This window comes from Zonotrichia leucophrys, chromosome 2, assembly GCF_028769735.1.
Source record: "Zonotrichia leucophrys gambelii isolate GWCS_2022_RI chromosome 2, RI_Zleu_2.0, whole genome shotgun sequence".
NCBI lineage: Eukaryota > Metazoa > Chordata > Aves > Passeriformes > Passerellidae > Zonotrichia > Zonotrichia leucophrys.
This window is the reverse complement of record NC_088171.1, coordinates 36,969,524-36,996,112: the sequence shown is the minus strand read 5'-3', so window position 1 is coordinate 36,996,112 and position 26,589 is coordinate 36,969,524. Positions and strand designations below refer to the sequence as shown.

At 36.0% G+C, this 26,589-nt stretch overlaps 1 protein-coding gene across 11 annotated transcripts in view; it reads left to right on the top strand.

Moving 5' to 3' along the window:
• The window catches only part of TBC1D5 (TBC1 domain family member 5), a 315,243-nt gene that overhangs the window by 105,780 nt on the left and 182,874 nt on the right, over positions 1-26,589 (top strand). For all 11 annotated transcript variants that reach the window (XM_064704600.1, XM_064704597.1, XM_064704595.1 and 8 more), the window contains one exon: positions 23,868-24,003. In XM_064704600.1, coding sequence (XP_064560670.1) covers positions 23,904-24,003 — 100 coding nt within the window. In that variant the 5' untranslated portion in view covers positions 23,868-23,903. The remainder of the gene's footprint in view (positions 1-23,867; positions 24,004-26,589) is intronic.

The window sequence follows — 26,589 nt, the reverse complement described above, 5'->3', positions numbered from 1 at the left end:
TATGTGTCTGAAGTCTTTCCCTTAAAAGCTCCTCTGAGGAGCTTTGAACCAGATAGTCTGGGAGATAGCAAGGTGAAGAATTGAGTTAGTGAGACTATTTACCTCACATTGTTTTACCTCACTGAATTTATCACCAGTGAGCAGCAACAGTAGCAAGCTGTGCCACCAGTCCCTGACAGTTCCCCCTTCTTCTCTAGCATTTGGTGAAATGTCCCTCTCTTCACCTCTCTACGGCCACTACTCTTTTCACCCGCGGAAGGAAGTTGCATTTTGATCCCAGAATTTACTGCACTTCTGTAACAGCCTCTTATCTGGTTCAGCAGGTGCCTTTTCAGTAAATTATATAGTTTCTTTGGAAAATATCCTCTTTTGAGGACAGGTGGAAGATATTTTATCCCCTGCTGGCAGCTTCTGGGAGAGAATTAGTGTACTCTGCAAAAGTATGGCAGGGATTCCACTTGGTGCTTTTTCATCGTGGCTTGACCCCAGCATGTTCTGCTCTTATATTTCTGGTAAAGCTGTGTGCTAGAGCTGTAGGCTTGGCTGCAAAGTGTATTACAATGTTGAAAAGAATACAGTTATCCATATGGTAAGTATTTAATCTGATTATGTTTATAATTTTGACTTTCTGCTCTTCAAGAGGCGCAAGCAAGTGTAAGGCTTTCTGATGCTCTTTTTGTGGTCATTGAGACAGTCATCTGCAAAGAACTTTAAATTTCACATGTCTTTACCTGGCCACAAAGAAAGCATCCCACAGAGTGCCTGATAGAGAACATTCTGAATATATGTTAGCACAAACATTGGTCTTCTTTCTTACAGAAAATGTAAAATGGAGGGGACAAAAAGGGGAATATCGGAACTTCTCTGGTTCTGCAGAGGAGATGGGGTGGTGAGGGTGTGTCATCGCTGTGTCTCTGCCTGTGCCTCAGTCCAAAAGTGCAATTGTTCTTTCTATGCAAAGTTGCTTTGAATTGGGAGGAATGTTACAGATGTGGCAACGTGGGCTTTCACTGTAAGATGTTCCCTGTTTGTCCTTTAGGAGTGCTGCGTGGCTGTGGCTAGATACATTTTTTTCAGAGATGTTAACAAGGGCAGATTCAAAAAGATAGATGCATGCTTATCTCTTCACGCTTGTGATAAAAATCAATGGGAATTTAAGAGCTTAGGATTTAAATACTTACAATTTGGAACTATCCCAAGATCCTTGACATCAAAAAGGCGATGGCCTCGTTTTATGCAGATGTCCTAGCACTCAAAGGGTGCATAAATTATTGCACCACTTATCAATTTCTCTTTAATGTATTCTTCTCTTATATCTGGGACACTGTTAATAGAGGAAAAGGATTAAAAAGCATAAAAATAACTTGTATGTAAGTTTCTTTGAGTTGAATTTATATCAGTCAGCCTGTCAGCACTAACATATGGGAAATATAGTTTCGCTACCATGCATAGCAGGGGCTAAAAGTGCTGTTTAGACCATGTGCTCAACTCCTACAGAAAAGGGACTTTATATCACTCGTGCAGCCCACTCACAAATTTAAGGGGTGACATCCATGTATTCTGAATACATGGTAACCCAAATATTGATCTTGTTACAGAAGATGTAAAATGGAGGGGACAAAAAAGAGATAAAGAAGTTCTCGATCTGAAAGGAAATTCTGTAAACTTTAAATACTCAATTTTTTTAAAAAAGCTTATTATATTGATATTGCTGTGTTGAAACAGTAGTTGTACATAGTCGGGAATTTTCCTGTAGCTTTCCCATATATTGGGCTAACTTGCAGTAACATTTAACATCTCCTTGTACAAATTACTGTAAACTAGTAAAGATCCCTACTGTTTTTGTTTTGTTTTGCTTCCTAAAGCCCCCTGCTGCTGTTGATTACACCTAGATGTGCTACTGATTGGAACTGCTAAAAGGCAAAAATAGTGTGAATGGTTTCTGAATCATTTAATTGTTGAACTAATAAGATGTTTTCACTGGGACCTAATAAAACAGATCATATTAATAGGTATATGTACTGCCCATTAAATTTCTGATCGCTTTTTCATAATTTTTGTAGATACTAATGTAGGAGTCCCAAGCTTGATTAGTTATGTTTTTGAGTAATACTCCGGGATATGGTTCCAAGAAAGAATGGGGAGCATAACCTACCCAAGAGAGTGATACAGTAGAGATTTTTCTTACTGGAGTTTATATATTTGTTTATTTTTAGTGGTGTGTAAATGTTCTGTGGACATACTGAATTGAGTAGATAATTACATGGACAAGATGTATTCAGTCTTATGTTAATGCTACTTTTTAATAGCTGTATAATACACACTGCACTTTGTGCATTTGAACCTTGAAAAATTGCTTTCCCAATACATTAATGCTTGCCAAATAATGCCCAAAATTGGCCTAGGGCTATGTTGGCTTATCATGAAAGAACCTCTTCACCTTCAATAGTCTGTCAGTGTCCATGCAACCTCTTACCTCTGGTTGAAAAGAAATACATGAGTATATACAAGGTAGTCCTAAAATGAGAAGAATCCAAAATAGATCATTATTCGTGACAGTTAAAATTTGAATTGGTGGCTTTCGTATAATCTCAGACACATTAGTTTTAATTTGTAATGTAAATAATTTTCAAGAATAAAGGTGAAATTAGTATTTAGGGAGGAGAAGGAAAAGAGAGGAGAGGGAGGGAGTCTAAGGCTGACTTAAGGCCTTGTAAATCTGCAGCAAAACTGGAAGTTTGGTTCCAAGCATCTAGAAAATGAATTACACACAGTGGAGAAGTCCACCTTCTATTATGGCTTTAGACTAACTCACACTGTGTCCAGGACTTCTCCAAATTTCTTCCTACATAACTATAATCCCTCCCCGTGCTTTGGGTAAGGCAGCAGTAGGGAGCTGCGGAATCCGCAGTTTCCAAATCTTTCTGGTCTTGTCAATCTGATCAGCTAACCTTTTCTTTGCCCAGCATACCTTTCATCTCAGATAGATCTATGTCACCTACATTTTAAAATTAAGTTTTCACTTTACCATTTTGTATACATTTGCCACTTATCCTGAGAACGAACTCTGTTTTCACCCATGTTACTTTTTTGTAAGCCATTTTACTTTTCAGTCAGCTGAATGCTGTAGGGCTTCAGTTCAGGAAAATGAAATTATTGTTCATAACAGGAGGTTTCTGGTAATTATTTTCTTCATTTGTGAAAGACATTATGTTCTAACAGATAATATCTTACAACCTCTTCTTTTCTTGGTCACTTATGTTGAAATTATCTTGTAGTAAAAGGAGTAGCATCATTTATCCAGCAAAGGTACTATTTTACCTATATAGTAATATATATTTTGCATTAACACGCCTCATACCCACATGCATGCATATTTCTGACTACTTAAAGAATGGGAGCAAGAAGAAGTTTTAAAAGTTATACCTTGTCAGTCTAAGAACATAATGAGAGAGCTGGAGAAAACTGGGATCATGTAAACTGAAGTGCTTTTTAAAAAAAAAATTACATACTTGATATATGGTTCAGGGTTGATGGTGGAAGGGGAAGAGCTAATCTCAGTATTGAATTATTAGGACTGGTCATTTCTGTAACACCCACCCACACACACACACACACTGTTCAAGGAATTAAAGTTTTAAGCATTAGTTATTGAATGCAGATTCCCTAGAAATTTTGGCTTTAAAAATTAGAAGACAGCCTGATGCAACCTTCAGGAATAAAGGAGCCAGTCATCCACTTTGCACTCTAGGAGACTTTTAGTTCCTTTGACCAACTATTCAAATTAATTATTTGATTGAAAAGGAACAAAATAAAACTCCATAGTTGTATATAAGAAGCATAATATAGAAAAGAAAAAAAAAATCTGTTTATCACAAGCAGATAGTGTTCCTTCTGTGTTTCTCTACTTTCTACAAAGATAAATCCATCAGAGTAGTGCTCATTTAATGGACTAACATTTCACAGGATCTGTTTCTTTTCATTGGCCTAGGTTGTCTGAATTCATTGAGCTTATTTTTGCAGAGATTATTTTTTGCAAGACTTGCAGGGGCTGAGAATTTTAAACCATATATTTTAAATAACAGGAAAAATGGATTCTGGTTTTTAACTGAGATAAAAGATTTGAAAAATGGATTTTTGTGGAGTTTTCATTGATGGGTAAATTTGTGTCAGTCATTCCATTTAAAATTGGAAAAGTATTTTTGTGAACTACTTCCACTTATAATTTTATCTGCTGGTCCCTTAAAGGCCAGTGTTTGTCCTTATAGATGATGCCTGCTGGAGATTCTGCAACTGGAATTTAGTTGCACGGGTGTTAAATATAGTGTAATTTATCTCTGAACCCACTGTGTTGATAATATGCACTAGGTTATTACTAGAGTTATTTTGAGCCGAACCTTGAAAAAGAGAGGTATGCTCTTTGTGTGGGGCTTTTTGGTCTTCTTTTCTTCTTGTATTAAGCATAAAAAAATCCAAGTCAAAATAGAAAAAAAACCCAAAAAACAAAACCAAAAATGGTGTGTTGTTATTTAGTTAATCAAACTAAATAACAACATACACTCCTCAAGAAAAAAAAAAAAAAGTAGAGAAGAAAAGGGAAAAACCCCTAGCACTTTGGAATTATTTCATACTTGATACCATTTAAAATGTTAGAATTTTTTTTCTTTCTTTTTATCTTGCCTCATAGTTTGTTTGTTAAAGTCTTGTATGGGATATATAAGTGCGTACTAAAATCAAATAGGAGTGCTGCTAACATGGTGCTTTTCACAAAGCTTGTTTGTAAGCTTTCCAAGTGCAGGGAAGCAATGGCAGACCCTTGCTGCTCCTGCAGAGCACTGCAGCATCCTTCACCTTAGTCCCTGGCAGCATCACCTCCATTCCTGTGGCTTGTCATGAGCATCTCTAACAGAGTAAAACTCCAATGCATGTAGCAAGAAACAAAGCGTGTAGGGGAAAAACATAAAGATTCTTGACTGAAATAGTACTTTAACTTATTAACAGACAAGTGTGCATGTCAGAAAAACACACTTGTTTGCCGGGAGTATATGCAATAGCTGATGGTAAAGAAACAGAAACCTTAATGGCTGCTTGTGTTTAGGTCACCGTTCATTCATTCATTTGTTGCTGGAGCTATGAACTATTCATATGTTGCCACAGTATGTTACTTACACACGGCTGCTGCTGAAGGAAGGAAGAGCTAAGATGCTTCACAGACATCGACATCGGGGGGATTAACATGTCTGCTTCATTAATATATATGTGCATACATTAATGTTGAAGTATTGAAACTGTTTCAAATGAAATTAAAAACTGTCTTTTGAGGTCTGCTGCAGTCCTTAGAAACATTTTAGATTTTGGCATCAGTCTTACCGGTTTCTTAACCATTTTACTTTTACTTTGCCAGTGGGGATACAAGTGCAGACAGAGTGCTCATCGCTTGCCTGCTGCCTGGTTTTCTGTTGTTTTTCCTTAGCTAGGTCTGCTCTCTGTACTTGCTAGCCATCATTAAGCATATATGAATCCCTGTGGAGTGGCAGGCATGGATTCTGTGAGTGACATTTCTGGCAGCGTTTTCCTTGTATATGGCACCAGGCCTGATTTTCTGAAATTTTAAGCATCTATGATCCTCATTTGCTTCCGCTGAAGCTGTAGGTACTGTGTCCTTTTGGAAAGCATGCTGCTCAGTGCTAAATCTCAGGCAGTTAAGAGATGAGAAAGTCCTGGAAACTTACTTAGCACTCATGTGACAGCCGGCTCTGTAGAGCAGCAATATCGTCTGTGTGACGGCATTGCCTCCTCCACTGCTGTATTAGCTGCGGATCCAATAATCTGCCCTTGTGAAACTAGGTTTGGAGATCAGTGGTGAATTGTTCACTATTGTTTATTGGAGCTCTTTAAAATATATTTGCAATGTATAAAACACTCTGATATATAGAAGCTCACATCCTAATAAGATTACATTAAGTATCCTAATAAGATCAAGGCTTGAAATTATGTTTTTCCGGATTTGAGTGATATAAATTAATTTTAGTTTAAACCAGTGTCAGTGTTCTTAGATGTTCGTTATAAATACTCTGTTTGCAGTTTATGTGGGTCTGCATTTAGATTTTTTTAAAAAATCAATTCTCCTATTAACACAAGAAGCATTCTCTCTTCCTTTCCTTCCAGTGTGCTTCAGCTACAGATTATCAAGGCAATGCTGTAATTATTAAAGGCAACCAGTGAATTATAGAGAGAACAACAGTGGCTGATCACTGAACTCTGTTGGCACTGGCCTTTCACTTCTCATTTAAGTCTAGCTTACTATATAAAATGAATTCATTATTGTCAGTTTAGATCCCTTGTGGAAGCTAATCCACATCATAAAGCCATTCTACACAAAAGTGAATTCTCTTTAGGAAGACCTTACAAGTACATGCAAACTGAAATATGCAGGAAAATTCCAGTACAGGCTAAAGTAATTGTTACTTATAATAACAGACTACCAGGGTAAAATGTGTACAGGCTAAAGTAATTGTTACTTATAATAACAGACTACCAGGGTAAAATGTTGGAGTAGTTCAAAAAGAACTGCACAGTAATAGCTCTGCTATGCATTCTGGTCAGAAATCCATTCCACTTTTTATTTTATTGCTATTTCTGATTTCTCTGTAACCTATTGCCCAAAAGTATGGATCTGAAGGATTAACTCAGTCTTTACTTCTTGTTTTCAGTGTTAAATTAGGTGCATAAAGTCAGGGGAGAGGCTTGAATAGTTTCAGTATCAAGAAATGCTCTTCTCCTTTAGTGGTCTAGTTGGAGATGCTTTTCTTGGACTTGGATGAATTGTCCTCCAAGGTGTGCCATACTGGGTAAAGTATTACTGAGTTTACACAGAAGTACCTGTACATCTGTAACCAAATTATTCTGTTATAATCACCCTTCCAGATGCACCTCCTGCTATGTCAGGCCAAACCTAAAATGATATTCAGTAACAGTGTATATTCCTTGCAGTTATGTCAGAGAGAGTTTTCTTAGGTTTTTTTAAACTATCAGCATTTTAGTACGCTAGCATCTCTACCAATGTTTTTATCAGATTTAATTACTTAAATATAAATTACTGTACTTTTATCTTCCCATCAGCCCTCACAACCTATGACCTGGATGGTTTTGTTGCTTTAATTTTTTATCTAAAATATAAGTATTTTTGAGAAGATAAAATTTTAGTATTGAATGGCTACTTTTATTTCTTACTACGATTTAATTCACAGAAAGGTAAAGATATCTCCTATTAGTGAAATTTACCTTACTGACCTGGTAACATTTCAAGTGCAGAGCACAAATATAACAACTCCAGAGAAGGTCTGTTCCAGTTTTGTGCTTAAATGCCAGAGTTTTATGTGCAGTGCAATAACAGTGAAGAGTTGATTCATTGCATTTACCAATGACTGCCCCAGATTTCCTTTTGTCCTGTCCAAATACAGCTGAGTATGTTTTTATGGATGCCTCAGCATAAGAAAAAACAGTGCATTTTACTGTCCATTTGACATAAAGCAGTGGACACAGTGTAAAATTATTTCTGTACTTGGATTTCTCCAGTGTCAGGCATGGATCTTGTCAAGCTTTTACTACTTTGTTTTGCTTAAGGACTTTGTCATGAACTATAGAGCAAGAATAGTAATGACCTTCAAACTCGATTATCTAATACTCATTTTACACTGTAAGCTAGAAAATGCGCTTCAATTTCATGACTCCACCTGACTGATTATTAAGTGAACAAATTTTGGTAATTTTTTTGAAAGAATTTATTATTTGTTTCTTTTAAAAATTGTTTCTCTTACAGGGTGCAAGAAACAGTTTGATTCATATTTTTTCAATGTAAGAGGCTAAGAGTGTTAGCATCTGTGTCTCTATAAACATATTTAAAATTTCAGGGAGAGTTTAAATATTTATGAAAATATAAAAGGTAACTTAAAAATAATATGTTTCTCTTAGAAACTGGTGGCCAGAACTTATCTGCACACAAATTACTTTTGGGAAAAGAGGGGAGTGTACTTAGAGTCAGTTTTAATATTTTTAATGGTTTTCACTTTTTACTTTGCAGATTATATAAAGCCTTCAAATATTAATATATATTCAAGATTAGGGATTTATAGGCTTCTTTCGTTTACTATACATTGCTTTTCTGTGAAATTTTCATGGTCTTCTGATTCTTCTGAATCATAGTTATTGTGCATGGAGATAGACAGCTGATGCTTCTGATAACTTTAGGTGACATAAATAAGTGAAACTCCTGGCCCAAAGATAGCAAAACCCATTAATTTCTTTATAAATAGCCTACAACTGGAAAGCATGTATGCTTTTTTTTTTGTGTTGGTTTCTGTTTCTTGAGTTTTGATGCTCCAATATTCAAAGCATGCTGACTTTTAAATGCTGGTTTTTCTGAGATATTTAGGTTCTTGTTGAAACAAGCTCAGTGTTTCACAGGGATAATATATCTGGCTATAGTAATAAATAAAAGTGACAGTGGTGGAATTATTTCATCATTACATGTTTTGGGTGGAGTTGTTTTTAAATAATCTCTGTGTTTTATTTATGTCATTTAACTGCTGATTTCATATTTATGTAAAAAAAAAGAATTTAGATTTCTTTATTACTCTTCTCAGAAGTGCAGTGGGCAGTGGTCATGACTGAACTGTGCTCCCATATCCTATAATGAGGCTCTTGTGTGATTTTTCACAGGCACTTTGAAAAAGACTTAATCATTATTCTACCCTTTCTTATCTTTCATTGTGCTACAGGACATTTCAAACACAGACCTTTCAAAGCCACCCACAGAAAAGATGGATATTCTTGAAACTAATGTTACTTTGCTTTCTGTATTTGGAGTATTTCTTATTTTCCTGTGCTGCTTCTTCCTTTAAATACAGACAGATTTTTCTTTTTGCAGAAGTAGATACTTAATAGCTATCCCGCATGGAAAAAAAAATTCAAGGGTTTCAAGGAATAGCTTTTGCAGTAGCAATTGCAGGAGAAGTGTATAAATTACCATCTCTTTTGGGTTTTTTCCCCCTCTCAGTACAACTCTTACTATAATTAGCCAGCATTTAACAGCAAATGTTTGCTTTGGTTAAATTATTCAGAACATTTATTTTACTTGTCAAAGGTTAGATCAGGTTGTTGTTTGAACTGGTAATTAAATGCAGCCTAATACACTGTCATATTTATATGCACTATCAGCCCTGTTTCCTCCTTATTCTGTATAATTTTATAATGTTCAGGGCTGACATTTAGGCTTCCAACTCAGATCCTGTTTTCTTGGAAAAAAAGTAAGATTATACTTTTCTGTTTCACTGTACATGAATACACTTAAGAAAATAAAAATTAGGGTTGTTTGGAATATCACAGCTATGGATTTCATTGTCATAAAATCAGTGAAGGCCCTTTGAATATTTTATTTGCTTATTTCAGTAAGTCATTACACAGCAACTGGTATATATAAATTATTTTCCAGAGATGAATGTGAGGTGGACAAGTGCGGCTGTCTCCTTTGCTAATTGAATACCTACGAGTCACAATAACATAAAGTATATTTAAATTACAATCCCAAATCTCTACCAGAAATATGCATAGTACTGAAATACAAAAAGGTTCCTGAAGTAGTTACATAGGGGACTTAGATGAGCAAACAAAATGTCTCAGGGTAAGAGCTCCTCATGAACCTAGGGCAGTGGCCCTTGCACATGGACATCAGAGCTGTGAGGCTGGCTGTCCAAGCTGATCAAATGAATGAGAGTTTTAGAGTAGCCAGGATTCAACCTCTCCACTTTCTCATGACAAGTTCAGAAACTATTTTCCACATGCTTATATGAGACAGTAATTTAATTGAATTGTCAGGTGTATAACATGTCCATTCCTTTTTCATTTCTGCAGTATAGGCTTATTTTCTTAGTCAAATTGAACAAAGAATAAATCATGGCTTTTTAAGAAAACTTCTGTGCTCATTGGATGTGATATTGTTCAATGTCTATGAAAGAAAGAAGTTTGCTGTCCAGATAAAAATAACCATAAAAGTGGATCATCAACATTTCAGCAATGTGTTTTTCCTACCATGTTTAGACAAATATTTCTGCCTTTTTCAGTGCATTTGTGTGGCAGCTTTCTCTTCATGTAACCAGTGAATTGATATGTATACATTTCAGCCTGTCTTATTTTTTATCATTTCTAAAACACTTTTTTAAAATCCTACCTATTGTACTGCAGGTTTGAAAGATTTTCAGTTCCATCAACTAAGAGCTACACTGACTCGTAGCCTTGTTAAGAAACAATTCATACTTAATGGTAGTGAAATCCTAATTTATCTACTGTCATGGTGATCACCCCAGACAGTATTATGTGGTTGCAAAAGCTGAGACAGGAGTAAGGGCAAAACATATAAGCACTATCTTAAAAAGCCAAGATCCACACCTCAGTTCCTGCACATATGATCTCTGAGTAGCAGAATTGATTTTTTTTAAGTTGGGTTGGTTTTTTGTTTTTTTACCCTTTCCTCCCCCCTAACCATATTTTTTTATAAAACTGGCATAGGCCACCACAGGCCACAAGGTAGAAAGATACAGTAAAAACAGAGTTAAAAGTGAAGTGTATTCTTGATTATAATTATAGCATTCCTAGCGTGACACTAAAGAAACTCGATGTATGGTGCTCAGTTTGTTATTTTGCAGCTTGTTAAATTTTTATACTTCATGGTTGTGGGAGGTAGCTAAAAACAAGAGAATATTCTGTGCTCTTACAGAAATCATTTTGACCTCTAGGTAAAGTACATTTATTTGTGTACACATCATCTGAACTGTGAGTCGTTTTGATTGATGTAGTAGATTGCATACACATATGGCATAAAGAGGACCTGGGTTAGGCTAAAAGTTCTGGGCTCTTTCATGATGGACTATCTAAATATAAACTAGAATAAAAATGAGTAAATTGATTTTCACTTGTACAGGAGTGACATGCGGGAGGAAGTCCTGGGATGGTTATTGCAGACTGTGTGTGCCTTTTATTCAGGAAACTGATCTGAAATAAATAATTGCTGTATTAAATTTTAAGAAGTATTCACACATCTGTCGCACCAAGGCAAGTGGGAAGGAAAATCAGTGTAGATGTTTCAGATGTTCTCTTAAAGATCATGAATACTGTGAATCAGAAGTGGTTTGACAGCATGGCACATATCCATGCAAGTAGCCATTTCTTGAAAATAATAGGTTTAAAAGTTAAACATGTACAATTGGAGTGTGGATAAGGTCTAAAGCATTTTATCTGTGAACTGGGAAGCTCAGTGGTCAAATCATGCTTCAGTCATGAAAAAAACAACCCAACAAAGTGAAAATCTTGCTCCTTCCTGCAGATCTCTCATGATCATTCCTACTGGCTTTGAGAATGCAAACAGTTTTAGTTAAAATATTCCTTTGTCACCTGTGTTACCTTTTATAGGGCAGGCTGTGTATATCTCTTTGGAGGGTGACTCCTCTTTCTTCATTAGTGTTTCTGGCATCAGTGCAGTGAGAGAGCTACACTGAATACAGAGTCAACCTTGCATTTAAAGGAGGCAAGGATATGATCTTTCAAACAGACTAATTTCACACACACAGATATACGAGATGCATTTGTTAGAAATAAATGTTCATGTTAAAAATACTTGTGTTCAGTTTTTTGAATGGGTGAAGGGAGTCTTATGCGGGGTTCTTTGAGAGAAAGCCAGCTGACTTGGAGTGGCATAGTAGAGGAGTGATTTCCTGCCTTTCTAAATAATTTTATTTCAATTATCTTTGTGTTTTGACTTTCATTTCTGATCAGATGCTGTCAAAACCTCTAAACCAAAACTGGTGAATAATTAATATTAGTTATCTAGATTTGTTGTATTCAGTAGTTCGCTCATAAGTGTGGCTGCTAAAACAGAACAGGATTTCCCTTTTTCTTCCCCAGTAAAGAACAGGAACTTCCAAAACACAAGAGTTTGGATGAGTAGGCAGAGGATCTGCTGCCTTCAAGCCTTCTTGGCAACAGGTGGAATTGTGATATGTGTTTGACAGAATAGTCATCTCAGCTAGGCAATCTTTGTCTGCTACCCCTCTTTTGAAGAAAGATCTATCCCCTTGGTCAAGTTTTTCCTCCTTTTCCATCAGGAAGCAAGGAACACCTGCTACTGCCATCTTCTGTCTTCCTTTTAGGAGAAAAAGATGAATAATACATGACCAGAATTTCAAAAGCAGCTACTAATTTTAGGTGCCCCAAGATGCACAGCCTTGCTATTAAGTAAGAATGAAAAGTGAGAACAGATCACACCTCTATTCTATATGCTTGGTTTCTTTCCATTTACTTCTGGATGCAGTTCAAAATTCTGATTCCATTCTTCTTAATGCACTGAGTGGTCCTGAGCCTGACCACTGTTAGGTCACTTCTCTGCCTCAACTAGGGCACCTCTCTATCTCAACTATTAGCAGAAATGCTACAACATAGCAAAAATAACATTTTTTCTAGGATTTTGCTTGTGGCCAGGTTGAGATCATACAGTCCATGTCAGGAAAAAGAAATCTGAAAGCTGCCTTTTTGCAAAATGGTCTTCTGTGTTTTGAGCAAGAGAGAAACAAATAAATTTGGTCAAAAGGACAGAAAAAGAAAATAAAAATATTTGAAAAAAAGAATGTGAAAACAGCTATTTTGTCCAGGAGGATTCAGAATGCTTTCATGATTCAGATATTGGGATATTTACCTTAAATATTCTTAAAAAGTCATACTGGTCTGTCTAGCGTAGACAAGGAAACTATCTTAAAAGGCTTTTTAAAAACAAGAAAAATTTAATCAAGGAGGTTTCTAACCATAACTTGTTTACATCAGTTATAATTTTTTTTAATAAAATGGGCTTAAAAGCTTAGCCTCAAAGCTGTTGTCAGCTTTCTGTGAGGTATAATGACAGCTGTTGTTCCAATACAATTCTTCAAATCTATTTACTGTTTTGAGGGAATTCCAGTTCTTTTTGCTGATTATATACAACAAAACTTGGTATTCAGAGAACACTGGGAGATTCAGTCATGTCATAGTGGCTGCTGAATTAGAGAGAGCACTCAACAAAGCTTAACTTATTTAGGAGCCATCAATCTATTGTATTATCTAATAAAAATCAAAAAGCTTTAGAGAATCTGCCTGCTGTTCTGCTCTCATTCCCCAGAGCAGAGGAATATATATAAATCTCAGGGCAATGGAGTTCTTAGTCACAAAGACCTAAGGTCTTGTTCTGCTACTTACGTGTTGTCCACCAATGTCCTGCAAAACCAGGCTTTTGTTTCTTGCTGTGCAGTATGTGCTGACCCGCTTCTAAACCAAAATCAACCCAGGACTTAAGGTAAAGAAGTAGTTGGTGACAAATTTACTGTCAAACCAAGAAACCCTTTTAATTGCAACTCACATATTTCCCCCGTTTTAACAGTGTATTTTATCTGTATTTCTGAATTAATTTATTTTACGAATTCTTATTGTTACTATAAATTGAAGGTAAAGTTCTGCAAAATTAAATACCTTTTTAATAGCCAGATTTCTGCTCCTATATAACCTTGCAAAATACTGCTTTCCTGCTTGCTGTTTAAGAGCTTCATCTGTTTCAGGTTTTGAGGTGGCGCAGGCAGTGTGCTTGATGTACCATGCTGCTTGCACTGGGGACTTGTGTGCCTGTGTTGTACATGCTCTGGCAAGCAGCAGGGACTGCCCAGAAAAATTTTTAGGAGGAATAAATGCCTCTAAGTATCAGTGCATTATAGAAATCATTATGCTACAGGGGTTTTATCAGCCTAGCTTCTCTGTGTCTGAAGACTTCAGCAAGACCACTTACTCCCTTGGGAGTTTGATGAGCATGTACAGGAAAGCAGACAACACTTCATCCAGCTGCTCAAAAATTTTAATGAAAAATATGAGAGTAGGAAGAGAGAGGAATATAAGTTGTAACAGGTAGCACTGTATTAAGAGATCAAATTATTAAAGAAGGAGCATTATTGCACTATAATTTTCTCCCATTTATAATATTATGAACCTTGGCAGGAATTAGTAATAAGAGTTTCTGACTACTAGAAACAAAAGTGGTGCATCAGGATGTATTGAGCAGCAGAGTGAACTTTCTGTGAGAGGAGGAACCTGTCCTGTCATCTTTTTTAGTAGCATGGAATACAGTGATATGTTCCTGCCACAAAAACCATGAGTAAAATGTTACTCGTAGCAGAAGTGGTATCTTGATATCTTCATGCAAAGTTAGCAGGTTTCATCCATAGCTTATGTTTACCAGTCTAAGAGGTTTCCTTTGCTTGAGGTATTTTATTCCCTTTCATTTAGATACTGCTGTTTGAAACTCACTACATCCTAGGTATGAGTAACCATAGTACAAAAATATTGAGCCTCTAGAGGGGCTCCTCTGCATCCTGCTTTTGTTACTGCAGGTGTGGCAAAGCTGAAGAGAAGCAATGTGAGCAGGCAGTACGTGAGAGAAATACTGTGCCTTACACAGAATGAGCCCTTGGGTATGAAAGGGAGCAACCAAGGGAAGAAGATTCAGCATAGTTTTTTACCAGGAGTAGCCCTACTTTGAGCCTTTTTTCCTTTGAGGGTGACTTCTACACATAAGTAACTACTACTCCTATTGGCAGAAGTAGTGGAGAATCCTTGCTGTCTGCAGTCAGTGCGCTGCAGCAGAATCAGATTTCACGTTTTCCTGTGTAAGTCTGATTTGAGTTCACTCATCAGGATTGGATCACATAGGCGAACATGGGTTGTGGGTCTTCATGTTATATAGAAACTTCATTGTATGGTACGAAACAAATTCTGCCTCTCTCTGCTCCTTTGAAGTGCCTATGAAATTCTCATATTCTTTAGCAAATGAGGTTGCTACCAACTTTCTTTGTACCTCAGCATGATACCATGCTGCTTTAGCATCTGCATATCTAGAAGAGAAAACTAGAAGAGAAAGATTTGATGTAAATGCTTCTGTGCGTGCATAACCATGCTGGTGTTTCTATAAAAATTCTGTCAACCCCTGTAGGAAACTGTTTTCTAAAAATAGTGAAAGAATAAAGGCTGAATCCAAGATTAATTGCTTACTGCTTTAAAGCTGTGATATTCCAGAAACTTACTTCATTGAATACACTTTTAGTGTCTAAGTTAGTTACTATCATTTTGGGTAAGGCTGCAGGCTAAGCTGCCATTTTTTCCAGTTCACTGTTTTGATGATTTCTTTCAGTCTTGACGTTCTTTGGCCCTTTGAGTTACATTTGTATTACTAAAACATAAAGTGTGTAGCATAGCATGGTGCCTGTGTGTTTCTGAAAGTAAAACTCTTAAATACTTAAAAGCATACCATAAACAGCAGTAAACCTAACCATATTTGGAAGAACAAAGCTTTAATTTAAATCATGTTGAACTGTTTTGTAATCAGGTAGATAAATTATATTCTAAAATAAAACAAAGTATTTCTTTCATTTAATGAGTTTGTTTGAATCTTTTTAATATGAATAGGGGTTTTACCACCTCTAGATTACTCTAAGAAAAGAGAGTAAATTTTTAGTTGAATGATGAGTGGATTTGAACTCTTATGGCATTAATCCTTCTTCTCTTTCACCTTCACTAAGGCAAAACATTGTTTCTTTCACTTTTATGTCATAGGTTATATTTTCTATGCTCTTAATAGGTCTACTTGCTTCTCTCTGGACTGCAGCAACTGGCCCTTGTCCTGTGCTATCTGACTAAAGATGGATACAATATTTCAGCTCAGGCCTTAACCATGTCAGACAATGGGAAAGGATTTACACATCTCAATTTATCAACTGTTCTGACTACGAGGAGCCTTTGTTGGAGACTTAAGTTGAAAGGAAGAAATGTGAAAATGCATCAACATAATGTTTTCACATCTGGTGCTAAACGTGGCTTTTGTGGGTGGAGGAATGTTCAGGGCACAGGCTACATTTAGCTGTTGATTGGATCTCTTTTTGGTTTGCTGGTGTTTCTTGCAGTCAAGGTTAGATCAAAGCTGTGTTCTCTTAACAGCCTCGCTGTGGATCTGTCACATAGTTTTTCATTAAGAATAGCTACAGTTCTGTGTTAAGGCTATGGGATTTGTGATTTTTTTGGGTTGTTTTGGAAATTCAAACTGCAAAATGGAGGCTTGCTTTGGCTGGCTATTTTGTCTTTTTTTTTTTTTTTTTTTTGTGAGACCATACTGAACATAAAACTATAGAATTGGGTATTTAAGGTGGTTGATGCCCTCTATACTTTCATTGTCACCATTTTCAGTGCACAAGACAGAAGTTGTTTAGCCATAAATGTCAGGTTACACTGTTCGGAGCATTACATCTTGGGAAAAATTGTTGACTGGGATAAGAGGGGGCTGTGGCTATAAAACTTAGTAGCAAACATGACATAAGAATTTTGATCCTCTCTGCATTATTCAAGTTTTTATTCCTTAGTCAAACTAGTGTTTCTCGCAAAATCACATAACGTCAAGAAAACTGAAAGCCAGCAAGTTCATGAACTTGTTCCCTGATTATAACAAGTGTGTAGCTATCTTTTAAATTAATTGAATTTTAAGTTTTTATTGAATAAAAAGTTTTTTGTCTGGTTTTTTTTTCAACTATCATATGAAATACCAAGAGAATACATTGACATGGTCCCAGGCTATTTGTGTTGTTTCTATCCCTGACATTTTAATTCACTACTGAATTTATACTTTGCATGTTTAAGTACTGGTAAGACATGAAAGTTGTAGGGTTAAAACTGTAGACAGTGCTTCAAATCTCCTATGATAATTGTTCTTAGGTATGTATTCCTTTACTGTGGCTCTCGAGACAACTATTTAATAGACAACATTTGAATAATACAAATGTGCGGTTGGTAAAAATGGATTAGGGTTTCAGGGTGGTACCAATGGGTGATATTTAATATTGAATGACATGTATTAAGACAAATGCTTTTATATATAATTTATTTGGCATTGTAAATGCATTTATCTTGTGAGATACAGACTCCCTGTTGCCACATGAAGTATTCTGGAAAGGTTTGGAGTAAATAAATAATAAAACCACTTTGATATACAATCTAACAATATTAAATATTAAGACTTTCACATGATTGATTTTAATACTTAATTAACTTATTTAAAGTCCAATGTAACTCTGTTTTTGTATTAGAGATCAGACAGGCAGAAGTTAAAATGCAGGAAATGTTATTAAATGGGACAAAATTAATTGCATTTCAGGACCATCAGACTCACTGGCTGTTAACCTGTCCATCAGAGGCATGATCTTGTTTGTTTTGTTCTGGATCCCAGCTGATGTTAATGTTCATCTGCTCCACCATGCCAGACCATTTTTTATGTTTGCATCATTCTATTTTAATGATACATAATCTGATACATTTTATAAAAGAAAACAGACTTGCTTTATCCTATCCAAAGTTAGTCAAATTGTGCACTTTTCTTCAGACTTAGTAAGTCTTCTTCCCTAGGCATGTATTTTCAGTGGGTGGTGGCAACCTGTGGAAGTGGCTGAGTAGGAATCTTAGCTGGTTCTGAGCTGCTCTATGTGCGTGGGAGGGTTGTTTGGGTTGGTGGAGGTTTTTGGCGGTTTTTCTCTTGGAGGACTGGGACTAGTGTCTTCTGTATTTAAATAGAGATGGTGGTAGTAAAGAGCTCTAGTGATGGAGAGCAGAAGATCACTGTGCTGTGAGATAGATGGTCTCTAAGTAAAAATCACTCCTAGAGCAAAGAAGAAAGCAGTGAATATTATAGGTAAGAACAGATTTTTAAAAAATACCTATTAATGAGTGTCCTGGCAAACTATCCAGCTTGAAACAGATCAAATGGTCCTCATGTCTTCATTTTCCAAAGTTCATATTCAGGACTGTCTTCTACTCAGCCCTCTAGTTAGCATGCTTTTTCTTTTTTTTTTTTAATTCTTGGTTTAGGATGAATAATTTAATTTGGCCAGTGCAAGAAAACCTGTGATATGGGACTGCTTCTAGATGATTTGGAAGACATCTGTGCTTCTTTGCTTTAAATAAACACAATGCATATTTATTCTCCTAATATTTAATTTCTTACCTACTTTAAAATGTTTTCACATTCTGGAAAATCCTCACTTCAGTGTTCTACCATGCTTGATTACTTCATAAGCCACAAATGAGGGGCAGAGTTGTGAACTCTCATAACATGATGCTGTCAAACTTAACAAAACATGCATAAGACCATTACCACATCAGACACTTGTTTTAAGTGAGGTCGTTTTAATCAATTTGACTTCACAGGGCAGCTAATTTATCACTTAGCTAAACAAGTATTTCCTCTACTTGTCATCAATTTAAGTAATTAAAATGGTAAACTTTGGATATGGCATGAAATAAAGGCCCAAAGATAATTTGGAGAAGGTGGTTGATGCAGTCTAATAGAATGAATGCAAAGTATTATTTAAATACCTTGGTATGCTTCAGTAGTTTTCAGAAATGTGATATTCAGGTAGCTTTGCTGGTACTGATGGAAACTGATTTTTATTTTTAGCATATCCAAGATTCAGCAACGTTGTTCAGCTTCGTCCTCAGAGTTTAGTGGGCTCTCATTTGCCTTTCTTCAAGCATAAAATGTCTTCCTCTGTTCCTTGATTGTTTATAAGTAAGAGGATGTCAGAGAGCAAGAGTGGAGCAAATGCTGCAAATTGGGCAGTTCTTCAGCCCTCATCCTGAGTACCTCCCCAAGCCTGCAGTTCCTCTCCTTACATTTTACCATGGGGGGAAAGGAAGTGAGGAAAAAATGGGTTGTGTACGAGCTTTGCCTAATTCTGTCTCACCTACTCAGTTACACCTTCAAAATACCCTTGCTGAAACTGATTGTATTTTCTAATTTTGCCCAAACAGTATGAATACTCATCACTTCTTAAATGTTAATTATGATATGTTTTGGTGCGTTTTGTTCTTTGAGTAAATAATTTTTCAAGGTCCGTATAAACAGTGATGATTAAGGGAAACATTTTTTGTGTGTTTATTTTTTTTAGATTGAACTAATTTAGTCACCATTTCTGAAACAATGCTTTTAATCCATAAACTGCTTATTTGAATATTGAAAACTTTTATTCAATATCTGTGGCAAGTGAAGACATTAGTGAATGTCTTATGACATGAAATAAGGTACAGTATTCATGTTGAACTGTGCTATGTTTTGTTTATGAAATACTGATTTATCAACATTTTTGAGGGTAATCTTACTGCTTGCAGTAGTGAATAGTCTCACTGCTAAAAGAGTGCAACAAATTTTATTTTTATTTTGAACTTTCCATCTTCTTCATGAACGTCAATTATAATAATTTTATTATATGAACATTTATTATAATCTTATTGCAGCTGAGTCTTCTGCCTTGTACAGTTCTGTGTGCATGTTTTTGCAACATTTCACCCAGCTCCAGTCCAAAAGTGATGGGTGCTTCACTGGCAGTACAGCTAATGATAGAAACTTTTATCTTTGCCTTGTTATCTCTGTCTAGCTAGGTATGACTTATACATATTAGTGGAAGATGAAGTGGGACTGAATTGAGCCTGATGCCACTGACAGTCTAGAGAAGAAGTGGTTTTTGGTTTTGAATGTTTTAAATGTAATTTTTTTTAAGCATTCCAAACTCACAAGTTTGTATACAGGCAGAATGGCAATGCTAGTGAAGGCACGATTATATAAGACTGCTTTATGGCTAAAGAAGGTAGAAATCACATAATGTGTTAGAGTAGCTAGTAGGGAAGGCAAAATATTTGTAAAGTCTTGGGTGAATAACCTTCTCACATCTAAAAAACAAGCCAGCGACTTTCAAGTAAGTACTAAGTACTCACTAAGAGTAAATACCCAGTGAGAAAAAGGAGTTAGAACAGGTATGTTAAATCAGACTATCTAATGCAGCAAGTGGTTTATCTCTGCTGTGTAGAAAGAGGTTGTTAGTTAGGTAAATGTCAGTAAACATCAGTTAAGTTTTTCCTAATGAAAACAAGTTGGTATTTCATCACATATGGAATACGGAGGAAGTGGTGGGAGAGGAGATGATAAGCTGTAAGCAGGTACCTCCACAGAACCCTTTTAATATCTGGTGGAGCCTCTGTGTTGGAGTCTGTAAGCCTGTCTCTGGAGGGATTTTTGGTCTCTGTTGAGAACAGATGTGCTGGCAAGTGCCTTCACTGAAAGGCAGACTGGATTCAGCCCGCGTGTGGTGGCCAGTGAGGAGCAAACCTGTGGCACTGTCCTTGGTGGCACATGAGGGCTCCACCTTTTACTTAAGGCCGATAGCCAAAGAGTCTATGCCTGCCTTTTCCTTGGGCTCATGAGTGGATTCATGTTTCTGCTAATTACCTTGACTAGATAAATGTTTCATACATGGTCTTAATTATTTTCTCATGTATATTACAGAATAGTTGAACTCCCAGTAGTGGGAAGCATGCCTGGTGTTTTGAGTTCCTTAGCCCTTCAACTTTGGAGGTTAAAATAAAAGTAGAAATAGGTGCTTTCACTGTGATGTTAGGGCCAGCTAGAATCAAGTCTTGTAATCCAGTAATTGAATTTCAGGGGTTTATAACATTTTTATTGTTTCACACTGAGAATGGTTTTAAATTGTATCTTATTTAATATGAACAATATGTTATAGGCCATTACAAATCAACCACAAACCTGTGAAGAATTAATCTGTCTCAGAGAAAGATCCCAAGTGTAATTGTAATTGTTTAATAGTTCCCTTTGCTCTTTGTTAGAAGAGTAGAAAAGAACTTCAGTATAAAACTGTGAAGAAAATTGCTTGGACTAAGGAGTGAAGACTAATAGGTAGTGATACTTTTTTTAACTCTAACCATATGTATCCATAAACAAACACAAATAACCGATTAAATCACTGTGCAGATATCAAAAGTAAATCTATTCAGCTGTTTAAAGCTGCTCTAACAGTCTGTAAAGTAAATTATGGTGCATATAGATTGTAAAGGTATGGCATTTGGGGAGTATTAAAAAAAAAAACGGTGGATACAGAAGAGGACATAGAAGAGCAAACTTACTAGGGCTAAATTGATACCACGTTATGGATGTAAGACAGTGTAAGTCTGAAACGTACTGTGTCTTAATTAAGTGGTGGCTGCTAGAACTATAATGGCTGGTAATGTCATTTTGTGCCTGGTTCTCAGTTTGAAAGACGCTCAGGGTTCTGCTTTGGTCAGACTGTGTAACAATCTCTGAAGGAACATAAAAATAAACAGTTAAACTTAAGCAGCACAGTCTGAAAAAGCTTGTCATTTTAGTGAAGACAAAATCAACTGATCAGGAAAAAGATATTTACAACTGTATAGAAAAAGAAACAAGAGCAGCAGCTAAAATTCCAGCAGGAAAAAAAATTACTTCTGTGAAGTTGGTGGGGGTTTTGTTTTCTTTCTTTAAATAAATTATTTTTTCTTTTACTTATTTAAAATATCAGGTATTTATAAACATCTCTTTATATTTTTTTCAGCCATAAGACTACAGGTAAATGTTATTTAATGGGCTAACAAGTTTGTAAATATTTTTCTTCAGGATACCATTCATGCAGTTTTCATTGTTACAGTTTTAAAATTACAGAGGAATCACGTGATGTATGCATACAGTCGCAGCACATTTTGCTGAGCCTCATATAGAATTGTTCAAGGCAATTCTGTGGGTTTGTGGTGTGTTTTGTCACATGACTTGATGATTGCAATAAGCTGACATAAAGGTGTACCACTGCTCAAGTGTAAGTCCTACCTTCCCTTGGTTACTGCCTCCTTGTTCCCAAGACCTTCAGATGTTCCCTACTAGCTGAACAGAAGTGAGAGATGGTGGGATCATTTCATCACCACAGTAACACAAGTGCCAGGGCACATAGAGGATAAACCCCTCAGGGAATACAGCTGAGAGAGGATGCTTTTGAAAACAGCCTGGGTGCACTGGTTTCAAGTAATTGCCTAATAGTGGCCCAACTAGTTAATTATCCTGGGATTTTTTGGATTTGGGGTTTTTTTCCTCATAACTTAATAGCAAAATTAAGAAGGTATAGACCATAAAAAGTCTTAAGGATCCCAGTTCCCCTTCATTTATTGACAGTAAACTGAAGGTATAAAGCCTACCTGGTCAGTGCCATACCTTCTAGGAACCAACAAAAAAGCATAATTGAAGTGATTTCAAATTTGCTAATATGCCAGTCCGGAAACTGTAGATGCATACCTCTTCTAGTATCTCTTTTTATATTTTTTTCTAAGAATAATTTTGTTGCTGTTAGAAAGTTATGGCACTTGTAAACAAAGCAGTTAAATTAAGTGACATTTAAAACTCATCTGGCAGTCGTAGGTAGCTACTTAGTGTGCTTGGCCAAATCAGACCTATTTAGCTGGCTTAGGTTTTTTTGTGTTGTAAGTTAATAAATTGCTGTACAATGACTAAAATGCAGTCCTGACAAATGTACTCTTGCACTCTTAATGCACTGGAAAGATCGTTTCTCTTTCTTATGCACTGATCATAACATTGTCTGCTTTTCACCCTCTTATTGGCATCCTCTAATTTGTTGCAGCCAGTATTAGTTTCCAGCACTCCTCAAATGAACTTCTAACATAGTTCTCGTTCAGTTGCTTGATAGTGATGTGAGTGCCATTCAGGAGCCTGTGATGATGAATCTGCATCACCTACTTCCTAAAGTTTTAGTTCTGCCATTACTTTCCTTTTGGCCTTCATTTTTGGAAGATGTCTTTGTCAATTACGTTTCTTAAAATGCTTCCTTAACATCATCTTTCTAGAAGTCCATCCTGGTTTAGGAATGGTGTTCTCCAGTTAAGTTTTCCCACTGAAACCATTGCATGGCACACACAGCTCACTTCCTTCCTTCCCTCCCTCCTCCCTGCACTGGGATGGAGAGGAGAACTGGAGGCACAAAAGGTACAGATCACAGGTTGAGATGAGAACAATTTACTGGAAACGGCAATGAGATAAGAAAAATGAACAGTAACAGCAATAATGCTTAACAACAGGAAAAGAAAGAAACTGATGACAAGACAAGAAAAGAAACATTCTTGCTCACTGTGGAAACCCTAACAACACTCCCTCCAGATGAGAGCCACATTACCCAACCTCTGCCGTTCCTATTTGACCAGAAAAAAAACCTTCTTCCCAGAAAAGACTCCCTTCTCCCTGCCCTGGTAGTGACATGACATGGTATAGAAAAACCTCTCTGCCCTGGCCATGCCACCTCCTGGCAACTGCAAAACCTGTTCTTGCCAGAACCAAGACAAAAGTTAATATAAATCTTGATAAAACCAAATTCATCTATCATTCTAGTAGTATTAATCCATTCTCTTTTTGTGTGTCTGTTGCTGTTATACTTGACCTATGGTTTCTGAAAAAGAAGTGGTTAAAAGGAAGATTTCTGGGATGAACAGTCTTGGGTCCAGAAGAGTGATGATGATGGTCTTTCCTCAGTTTTGCTCCATAATCTTCATCATGCCCAAGAACTAGCATCGGTTCTCCTTAGAAACAGATTAAAAGATGAGTAGGGAAAACTAGAAGAAGGATGGAAAGAAGCTCTTGCCCTGTTTTACAGTCTTCAAAACCGCACTTGGACTTTTACTTGCAGTGTGATATTTGTAGGAGCTATAACAATTCTTTTGGACTCCAAATAATACATTTACAACGTTCAAATGGAAACATGATTGTTCTGCTAATTAGACAACTAATGGTGATCATGTGCCTGGAAAATAAGGGGAGGTTTTAAGTACTTTTGTTGTTGACTCGTGTGATTGAAAAATAGTTAAAGGAATACTAAGTGTTTGTTTCTCTGGTTTTTTTCTTCCAGATAAATACTCATCAGTTGGGATTTACTACTGCCAGTATGTATCATTCTCTGTCTGAAACCAGTCACCCTTTGCAAACAGAGGAACAAGAGATAGGCATTGATCCCTTGCAGAGTTTTTTGAACAAGCCAGGGGAAGGTGAGTTTGTATTTCTGGACTTTTTTTTGAGTTTATCCCTTATATAAGTGTGTCATAATAACTGTACCTGTCATAATTTGTTTAATTCACTCAATGAAGTTGAACAGGGCAACTTAAAGAACATTTCACAGAGTATGTGAGGAACGCTCTGACACTAATGAAAACCACGAAAAGTCAACTTTCAATTACAGACAGAAGCATTAGCCAAATGTTTAATGTGCTGTCATCCTTTTTTAATCATAAACCAAACACTGACTTCAGCATAAGAATATTGAAATGGAGCATGACTTTATGTTACTTTCTCAAGCATGGACTCTTACACTGCTTTGGTTTAAGGATCTTTTTTGTTTGGGTTTTTTTTTTCCTTTTTTTTCCTTTTTTTTTCCTTATTTCGTTCTGCAGTTAAGTTCAGTATATTATTTTGGACAAAATTATGCAAATACAAAGTCTGATTTTTGTTTGACTCAGCCCCTATGTTCTTATTTGAAAAAATATCTCAAAGCTGAGATAGAATGAATAGGCTCTAAAGATAGAAATTACTACATAACCTGAAGCAAATTAGTTAAATGCAGTATTTGGAAGACCCTAATGAACAATGAGAACAAACTGCTTGGATAATGCAATGCCTGTCTGTTTTGCTCATCTTTTCTACTTATTTGCTAGTAGTGACAGGGTAGTTGGTTAGAAGAAAGTGATAAGCTTAATGAGAAAGCTCGTCCTTGTCATGAAAACATTCCTCAAGTACTCAGTTATACACAGTGGCACCTTAACTACCTGTAATTTTCCAGTCATTGAACACATGTACCAGGAGGGCAAAATAAAAAATTTATTTTAAATTACAGAGTTGAAACAACTTTGTCACATTTTCTAAGTCCCTCACCCAGATCAACTAGTTTATGTGGGTGTATCTGTTTATAAATCGTCTGTTTACTAGTGCTTATTAAAAAGCTCTGTCAAGTTGTGCTCAGTCAGGTTTATTACTTCTGTTAAGAGGAAGCTGATGTTTTGCTTCCAAATATATTGGAAAAACTTCATTGTCCCTTTGAGTTAATTTTTTCACTCTTTCTTTATTGGTTTACAAAGCTTCTTCAATATTTAAAAATGACAATGTACGTCATGGAGAAAATATTTTAAAACCTGACGAATAAATGGAATTGCTTTCCTAGGCAGTGTTTCTTTTCTATCATATTTGACATCTTAACGATACGAAGCCATTTTAGCCTGATAAAGCAAATGCATTTTTGAACATATTTTAGAAACTTGAAAATAATCTTTTTTTCAATAACCTAAAATAATAACCATTTTCAAGAGGACAAACAGCTTGCTTCTAGTCTACCCCAGTCAAGAAAAATATAAACATTTTTTTCCAATTGCTATTTGCTTTAAAAAAATTGATAATTCTTTCAACTCTGTTTCAAGAAAAAGCAAAATTTTCACCCTGTTAAAAAAACACCATAAGTTAATTTTACCCTTTATTGTGCCCAGAAGCGATTAGTTACCTTGACTGAAAAGGTTTCTCATTTTTATCCCAACCTTAACATTTCTATGACATACAAAGTTATTAGGATTGAATTGATGTTTAAAAGTGCCATTAATTCATTTACCCCAAATGTTCATTAACAATGTAAATGTATGCTGATGTTCTATGAGACAAGGAAGTGACTAATGACTCTTCGCACTAACAACACTTAAAATGAATAGAAACTTTAGATAGCTAATCTTGAAGTAATCAAGACCCTCATTCAGCTTGGCATCTCTGTATGCTCTAAAACAGCTGTCAACTGTTAAAAATATATACACAACACACACATACGCACATGCGAGGATAAAGATATGTAAATACATGGTTCCCCAAGTCATAAAGGTTACCAACTATGGTACATTTTTTATGTTCTATCTATGTAAATATTTTATATAAAGCATCCATTTCATCTTCATAGCCTTTTTTGCTGTGAAACACATAGTGCATTTTAATTTGAAACTTTATATATCCAGAATAGGTCTTCAAAGTTTTAATGTTTCATTTTAAATAAAGCGTGTGTGTGGTTGGTGTTAGCTCTTTACACATCAAAGTATACAGTTGTTCCTGTCCATGCAGTCTGTCTGTTTTTGTCTTCACAAAAGTATTTCAAGACAAGGTTTTTCAGTGCAGCCTCAAGTTTCAGGGGTGATACAGAATCAACTTGGTGAAAATCTCTATCTTAATTTTTTTGTATCATGAATCACAGAAATACGGTGGAGTGGTGGTCCACTGGAGACATTCTGTGCAATACTGTAGAATATCAGTATATCTAAATTGTGTTTTTTAAACATGGCTGAATGCCTACCTTAGAGGCAAAGTGATAAAAGCTTTCACTGAGATGGGGTGATTGGAAAAAAGCACAGCCCTAATAAGCGTGCTGAAAAGAAATATTTAGTTACTGATCTAGTCAGATTTGTAAATCTGCATGAAGTGTTGTATTTTTAGCATGTGCAGTTGATACCAAAACTTGATGGAGGACCAGAAGATGTCATGTCCAGCTGGAGTTACGAAATTCTCTCACAGTTTTCATAAAATTAAAGAAATCTCAAAAATACACGGATTGC